Raw genomic sequence first — 7,924 nt, 5'->3', positions numbered from 1 at the left:
GCCCTGTGTCGGGCTGATGGCATAGAGCCTGCCTGGGATTCTCTCTCTCTCTCTTTCTGTCTCTCTCTCTCTCTCTCTCTCTCTCTCTCTCTCTCTTTCTGCCCCTCCCCTGCTCGCATTTCTTCCCTCCCCCCAATCTCAAAAATAAGTCAACATTAAAAAAAAAAATGCTGGCCAGGGTATGGTCACCAAGCCCACAAGACTGAAAAACAAAACACCTTTATTTAGTTATCACTGAATTTGCAAACACAGAAAGGAGTAGAAAATCTAACACCACTTCATCACACAGGCTCATGGAGAGTGCTGACCCCAAGGCTCCATGGGCAGCTTGACTAAAGCATCCCAGGCAAGCCTGCCTCCCCAGTCCTGGCTGGCCCACCTGTCCTGTGGGAGACTGGCCCAGATGTTTCCAAGGGCCCCTGCAGCTCTTCTGAGGCCATGCTGTCTCCACACAGGCTGAGCTTTGTGAGAGACGACTGGTGAGACTGATGGGAGACGGGACAAGCTGTGGCACGTGGCAGGCAGCGGGCCTTGGCCTAGGCCTGGGCCGTCCTCAGGGAGGGCTGTTTGTCTGAGGCCACGTGTTATGGGGCAGGGAGGGTGACCGGCCTGGGCAGGGACTCAGCTGGGGCAGAACCAGAACATCACTGTGTCTTCATAAACTGAAGGCAGTGGTGGCTGCTGAGCTCCTGCAGAGGGGCAGAGACCCTTGGCATCTGGCCCTGCAGGCCCCTGTCCTCCAGGAGAGAGTGGCCAGGGCCTAGAAGACTTAAGTTAGAGTCCTGGCCCTGACATTACCTGCCCTGAGACCTGGGGCAAGTGTTTTCAGCTCATGGGGTCTCAACTCTGTGATCCAGAAAGTGGGACCATATAGCCCCTGCTGCCACCCTCATAGGTTAACACAGTGGAAATGTCATAGCTGGGGCCTTGGCTGTGCCAGGTCATAATTCTCCAGCTGGGGCTCCCACATGCAGTCTTTCCCTTTCTGAGACTCTATTGTCTGGCCTGTGGGGCAAATCCTGGCCTCTCAAGGGTGGGAGGAGTGTGTGAGCCTGGCTCCTGTCGAGTGCTCGGAAAAGTAGTGAGTTGAGATCCTGCCCTTGGCCCCTAGACCTGGAGGCCTCCCCTGGCCCCTGCAGCTCTGCAGGCTACACATTGGTCTCAAGCTCACTGATCTCAATGGTGCAGTGGTCCAGAGAGGTGGCAGCTGGTTCCTCGTCCTGTTCCACCTGGACAGGGATGTGGTGGGGACAGGCAGGGCCCAGGGTCAGCTCTGAGGCCTCCGCCACGCTCTTCACACAGCCATTCTGCTGGGTTGCCACGATCTCCTGGAGGCTCACTGGCTTGGTCTCACGGGGCGGCAGTTTCTGGGGAGGGGAAACAGGCCTTGGTAGCAGCAGGAGGGAGTGAGGTTAGACACCAGGGAAGACTGAAAGAGCAAACCACGTGATTGGTTTTCCTACAGATGTGCTGTGGGACCTTGATATGTCACACACGGCCTCTCTGGGCTCCAGTTCCAATCTGTCCTGTTTCCTTTTGAGGTTGTCTTAGTGGAGAAGTCCAGTGAGGGAACTGGTGGGTCCCCTGCCTGTCCACCCCAATGGGAGTGGGACAGCCTATTACACATAGTTATTGCCACGAAGCCCTGTGCCGACATACAAATGTTTGCATTGTTGTCGGCAGGATAGAGCGCACCCCCACACTAGGGTACAGGCTCCCTGAGGACAGGGTTTATCTTTCTTTGTTTGCCACTGCTCCTCCCACGATGACGAGTGCTCAACAGCTAGCTGCGAGAGGAATCGGTCACCCCGTGTCCAGATGAGGAGGCAGGGAGGGATTGGCAGAAGGCTGCCCAGCTGGTGAGAAGACCTGCACCCCCAACCCAGCTCCACCCTCCCAACGGCCAGGCTGGGAGGAGGCACTGCTCTCACCTCCACACCTGTGTCCTGAGCAAAGTCCTTCCGGCAGATGTGGGCCATGATCCCTGCTGCCAGCGCGTCACCCAGCACGTTAATCATGGTGCGGAAACGGTCCCTGGTGAGCCAAGGTGGGCAGTGAGTGGTGGGCACTATTATTGGTAAGAGGAGCTGGCAGCAGGCAGGGCCCAGCCCAGCAGCACCTGCAGCCGGCAGCCAGGTTGGAGCCTGTGGCAAAGTGCCTTTCCGGTCCTCTCAAGCCTACTGCCCCTCCTCAGGCAAGGCCAAAGCAAGTTGGTGCACGGCTGGATTCAGGAGCATGTGGACTGTGCCCATGCTCAAAAGGGCCTGGGCTTGGTCTGATGCTCTGCTCTCACCCCCTTGAAATTCTTTATATTTTTGAACAAGGGTAGGCACATTTTCATTTTTAAAAACTGGGCCCCGCAAAGGCTGATGTCAGTGAGCAGGGCACCCCCACTGTGCCAAACCATGGCAGTTCCCCCTGCCCACCCTCAATGCCTGCTGCCTGGGGGATGAGGCAGGTAGGGGGCAAACCCACTCACAGAGCCCAGTCGACAGCGATGATGAGGGTGATGTCGTCAGTGGGAAGTCCCACGGAGGTGAGTACGATGACCATGGTGACGAGCCCAGCCTGGGGGATGCCAGCTGCCCCGATGCTGGCCGCTGTGGCCGTGATGCTGCAGGAGGGGCAGGGAGAGGAAGAGGAGGAGCAGGAGGGGCAGGCCTCGCTGTTGGAGCCCTGGCTCCAAGAAGGAGTCCAGAATGCCAGGGCCTCTGGGGACAGCCATACGGGGCAGGGGTTGTTAGGAATGCCACATCAGGAAATTCTCAGGGTGGGGGGCACGTCCCTGCTCAAGGTCCTGTGACTCCATGGGCCTCCATCTCTGGTCCCAGTGGAACCTCCTGAGGAGTTTGTAGAAGAGCATGTGCCTGGGGCTACTGCCTCTGTCAGGTTCCAAAAAGCTGACCAGAAATTCAGGTCGTCCACCTGCATGGCTCTGCCCAGCCTCCCTCTGGGCCTGGTTCCTGGGGCCAGACTTGTGCCCTCAGGCTGGCACACAAGGCCTTCCCCACGGCCTCTGACCCTCACCCCAGCACCCTTCCTTCACCTCCAGCCACACTAGCAGTCACCCCCCCCCCCCACCCCGCCGTCCCCTCATCCCACCCCTGGTCTCTGCTCACCCTCTGCCTGCCATTAGCCCCCTCCCTGCCCTGCATGCCCAGACTGCAGGCCCTCCTCTGGACCTTAGTTCCCATCCTGCTCGGAGCTCCCCCTCTGCAGGGTGACACTGGGGAAGGAGCCCTGAGTCATAGAAGCCAGGCCACATCCCAGCACTAACATTCTGTGTGGCTAGGAACAAACCCCTTGCCTCCTCTGCACTTCAGAGACCCCATCAGATCTGAGAGCTCAAGAATCCCGAAGGTCCTTCCGGTGCCCTCCTCTTCCCCGGCCAATCCACCCTGGGTATGGGGTGTCAGGTGTGTACCTGATGGTGATGATCTGGCCGAAGTCCAGCTCATAGTTGTTGACCTGGGCAATGAAGATGGCGGCCACAGCTTCATAGAGTGCTGTCCCATCCATGTTGATGGTGGCGCCCACGGGCAGCACAAAGCGGGCAATCCGCCGGTCAATGTGGTTGTTTTCCAGCAGGCACTTGAAGGTGATGGGCAGTGTGGCTGAGCTGTGGGCAGAGGGGCCAGTGCGTGCCTACCACTGTCTCCCAGGGTACTCCGGGGCTCTGGGCTGCCTGTGTGCCAGGGATGGGAAGCTCGCCCCCACCCCAGGCAGCCCACCCATCACGGGGGAGGACAGGCTGAAGGAGCTTTGAAAATGGTCTCAAATGGCATTCTTGGCAAGTGTGTGATCAGTGGCCCGGCCAGACCCGCCCAAGCCTAGGCCCCCGAGAACCCCCACCAGCCGCACAGGTCAGGAAAGGAGCCACCATCAGCAGAGCACCTACTACGTGCCAGGCATTGTGCTTTACACACGCTCTTATCTGACCCTCACAGCTTCCTGTGAGGGAGGGGTTTTGAGTCCATTTTACAGATGAAGAAACTGAAGCCCGGAGGGGAGGAGGGGCTGACCCAAAGTCATACCACTGTGCCAAGCATAAAGTGGCTAACAGTAGGGCTCTGGGGCCGGCCTTGCTGGATTTAGATTCCAGCCTCCTACTAGCCAAGTGGCTCTGGCGGGTTCCTTAACCTGTGTGTGCCTTAGTTTCCTTATCCCAAACAATACCTAGATTACAGAGCTATTAGGGTGATTCAACAAGAAAGCGCTTAGAGCAGTATCTGGCACATTACAGGCAGTCAGTGGTAGCCACTACTGTCATTGTTACTGTCTCTGTTACTAGAGCTCCTGGTGGCCGTGCTGAGACTAAAACTCAGGTTGGTTTGGCCACAGTGCCCTTCCTTTCCCACAGGCCACTGCCTGGGGAGCCCACGTCCATTTTCCAGAGCCTGCGATGATCTCCCCAGATGTGCTGGGCCCGCGGCTGTGGTTTCTGCCAAGCAGGAGATGGCCAAGGGCTGCTGGCTCCAGCAGGGCTTGGCCTGTGGTATGGGAGCTGGCAGCCATTGGGACTTTGCCTTTCCTTTCCACCTCCTGGCTCTGCCCTGCGTGGAGGTTCCTGGACGAGGCTTCTGGGGCTTTTCCTCACTGGGGCTCTGATCCTCCTAAGTTCTGTGTGAGGCACTTCTGCTGCTAAGGGTGGGGGCCCTCACTCCCATTTGACAGATTGGGAAGCTGAGGCCCAGAGAAGAGAAAGCAGTAAGGGCTGGAAGGAAGAACGAGGCTCTGAAGAGACATGGGCCTGAGCTCAGGCGAGTCCTCCACGTGGAGCTTGGACATATGCTGTGGGGAGAACCACCCTTTCTTCACAGAGTATGTAGAGCACTTTCTCCTCCTTGGTAGACAGACGGGTGGGTTTGCATGCCTCCAACCCTGCTTCTGCACTCAACTGTGGGCCGGGATCCTTGAGAGCAGATGCCACCTCATAGGCTAGCCTTCGTGCCCCTTGTGAGTTATCTCCACTAATTCCCATGCAACCCTTAGAGGCAGAGACCACCCTGATCCCCAAACTGCATATGAGGAAATTGGTGCCCAGGGAGGTTAAGTGACTTGCCCATAGCCACACAGCCAATGGGCGGTGGAACCATGATTCAAATCCCCACTGGTGAGTTACACTGACAAGACTGGGACAGGGCATCCAGCCAGGATGTCCCTGCAGCCGTGGACAGGCCAAGACCCTAAACAACACAGGGTCTGACTCCAACGGAGCACCGTATGGCAGCAAAAGGCAACAGCCATTGCAGATTCATCCCCCATCAGCTGTCCCGACCCCAAGATATGTGGAAGCCACCGCCATGTGGACTGAGTGCACCTTAGGGATGCAGGCAGCTGGGGAGGGGAAGGCCTTAAGAGGCAATAAGGGCTTTCTGCCATTCAGGCCGGTGGGGCCTCAAGCAATACATTTCAAAAATTGGTCTCATTTACCACTGTCCATAGCTACCCCCAAGTTTGTAAAGTGGGCCATACTGAACTTTCCATGGTTCTATGGCTATGGACAAGTGATGGCTGGACAGATGAACGGAGTTCAGCTGCCAGCATCACTCCACCCTGCCCGTCACCCAGGGCTACCTGGAGGAGGTGGCCAGTGCAATGAGCAAGGCCTGGAGGACGCCTCGGATAAAGACAATGGGGTTCTTTTTGGTGATGAAGAAGTAGAGCAGGGGCAGGATGAAGAGGCCATGGACCACCAGTCCACACACCACGGTGACCGCGTAGAAACCCAGCTTCTTTCTGACTGCTGTGGGGTCGTCCATCTCCAGGATCTTGCCGGCGATGAGGAACACAATGCCAAAGGGGAAGTACCTGAGGGCAGGCGGCCAGTTCAGTGCCAGGCAGGCGAGGGTCCCGGGCAGTCCTGGCACGGCATCACTGCCCCCTGGCCGCCCGGGGATCCTGTGAGGACTGAATGGGAGTCTGTACCAACGTGCCCAGTACATGTGGCCTCATTAATACCACGACGCTCAACCAGTCCAACCCGCACAACCTCTGGCCTCCCTCCTTGCCTTCCCGTCTAGGTCTCTGAGGAGGGCCCCCGCCCTCAGCAGGCCCTCATTTCAGCCCAGCGGCGCCACAGACTTCATGCGTGACCCGGGGCGGGCCTCTGCGTTTCCCCATCCAAACTGTACAAGGTCGGACTAGAAGATTCCTAAGGCCTGAGCTCTGAACCAAGGAGTGGCAGCTGGTTCTCACTTCCAGTGTTTCCCTTCTCCAAAAGCTAAGCTGATGAGACTCCATGGGATGGGGAAACTGGGCCAGGAGAGCAAGGCCACGCTTAGCTTGTAACTGTCCTCCAGTGGGCCTGATCGGGCCAGAAATGGCAGGCCCGAGGCTGGAACTAGACCTGGTCAGGGCTGGGCCGGGGGATGCAGGGCAGAATGTGGCCAGGGCTGATCCTCCAGGGCAGGAAAGCAGTGGAAGGGGCCGTGGTATCCCTCCATCTTCCCAGGGCAGGGCTGAAAGGGGGTGGGGTGAAGGTGGAAGAGGACACTTCTGCCCCCAGCGAAGCTTACCACACAGCCACCGCCACAATCTTCATGACAGACTCATTGAGGCACTGGCAGAAGCTGACTAGAGGGGTCCCATTGTCCCCCATGCGGCCCAGCATGATGCCTGCAGGGGCAGAGACACACAAGCATGTCACAGAGGCCGCACACCGAGGCACAGGCACGCACCACAGTGGCATATGTGCCAGCACACGCTGGCGGCCCAGCAGGGACAGACCTGCACGCACATGTGGCCCTCGGGCCTTGGCTGAATTCCCAGCAGCCTTGGATCAAGCACAGTGCTTCCCTGCACCCTCTCCTCTCCTTCTCCTGGGCCTCTACTGCTGGACCAGGGCTCTCATCTCATCCTCCTCTCTAATCCATAAAAATGTTCCCTGCCAACCCCCCACGCACTGACTTCCTGAACACTCCCACCATAACCAAGATCCCCCCTGCTTCAGGCCCCGATTGATCTGACCCCTGTCAACACCTCCCACCTCCATCTGGCCCTGCTTTTCACCTCCTCACTATGCTCTGGCATCACTGGCCTCCTTTACGTTTCTAGAATACGTCAAGCTTTTCACTGCCTCAGGGACCTCGCCCATGTAGGTCCTGGTGCCTGAAACCCTGGCCGCCCAGCTCCCCACATGGCCTGGAGGCCCGTCCTCCTCTCCCCTTGGCAAACTCTCCATTTATTCTTCTCTGTATCATGTCTTTCTGATCCCTTTATATCACTTATTACAACTTATAAGTGTTATTTTCCGGTTGTCTGTTATTATTATTTTTTTTTTCCGTCTCCTCCAATAGAAGGTTAGCTCCATGAGGGAAAGAACTGTATCTCCTTAGCTGGCACATTGTAGGTGCTCAACAATAATCACTGAATGAACGAACGAACAAATGAATGAATAATAAAGGCTTTCCCGGAGCCCCTGTCATTCTCTTACTTGGGGAGTGTTCGTGTGTGTACTATTCCCCAGGTGAGCTCTGTGCAGTTGGGCGCCATCAGGCCACTCCTGAAACGGTGACAAGTGACAGCTGTCCCTTCTGGTGACACAAAAATGGAGAGCAAAACACACTCTGTGGCTGCCCTTAGAAAGCTTACCAGCAGTGTGCTTGGAGGGGCTCATCACCTGACTCAGCCAGGGAGAAGCAGGGACTGGATTTGAACCCTGGCTCATGTGACTCCAGAGAGAGGCTCTTTCCTGCCCCAGGAAGCCCTGAACTCACACTATCCACAGAAGAGCTACCACATGGCGATGGGACGACATGGGGGCCCTGCTGGTATGGGTGGGAGAGACCCAAGTTGAAGGTGATACAACCTAGCCCTTGCCCATAGGGCCTGTGGAAACCTGGCTGAGCTGAGACCCAGGTCCCCTGCCAGCTCTGTCCCTCCTCCCAGGCTATTCCTGCCCGAACCAGGAGACACATAAGGG

At 57.4% G+C, this 7,924-nt stretch overlaps 1 protein-coding gene across 9 annotated transcripts in view; it reads right to left on the bottom strand.

Annotated features, from left to right (window-relative positions):
- Positions 1 to 203: 203 nt before the first annotated feature.
- The window catches only part of SLC1A7 (solute carrier family 1 member 7), a 44,998-nt gene continuing 37,277 nt past the window's right edge, over positions 204 to 7,924 (bottom strand). For 3 of the 9 annotated variants that reach the window (XM_053895207.1, XM_053895212.1, XM_053895223.1), the window contains 6 exons: positions 6,519 to 6,618; positions 5,578 to 5,811; positions 3,425 to 3,619; positions 2,480 to 2,614; positions 1,932 to 2,034; positions 204 to 1,367 (listed from right to left, as the gene is read on the bottom strand). In XM_053895207.1, the coding sequence (XP_053751182.1) occupies positions 1,149 to 1,367; positions 1,932 to 2,034; positions 2,480 to 2,614; positions 3,425 to 3,619; positions 5,578 to 5,811; positions 6,519 to 6,618 (986 nt within the window). In that variant the 3' untranslated portion in view covers positions 204 to 1,148. Of the gene's footprint in view, positions 1,387 to 1,931; positions 2,035 to 2,479; positions 2,841 to 3,424; positions 3,620 to 5,577; positions 5,812 to 6,518; positions 6,619 to 7,924 lie in introns of those variants that run through there. The other 6 variants (XM_053895235.1, XM_053895239.1, XM_053895214.1 and 3 more) reach the window with 5 other exon arrangements.

Source organism: Panthera pardus, unplaced genomic scaffold (assembly GCF_024362965.1).
Source record: "Panthera pardus isolate Hobbes unplaced genomic scaffold, ASM2436296v1 HiC_scaffold_11, whole genome shotgun sequence".
NCBI lineage: Eukaryota > Metazoa > Chordata > Mammalia > Carnivora > Felidae > Panthera > Panthera pardus.
This window is presented reverse-complemented; position numbering and strand designations above follow the sequence as displayed.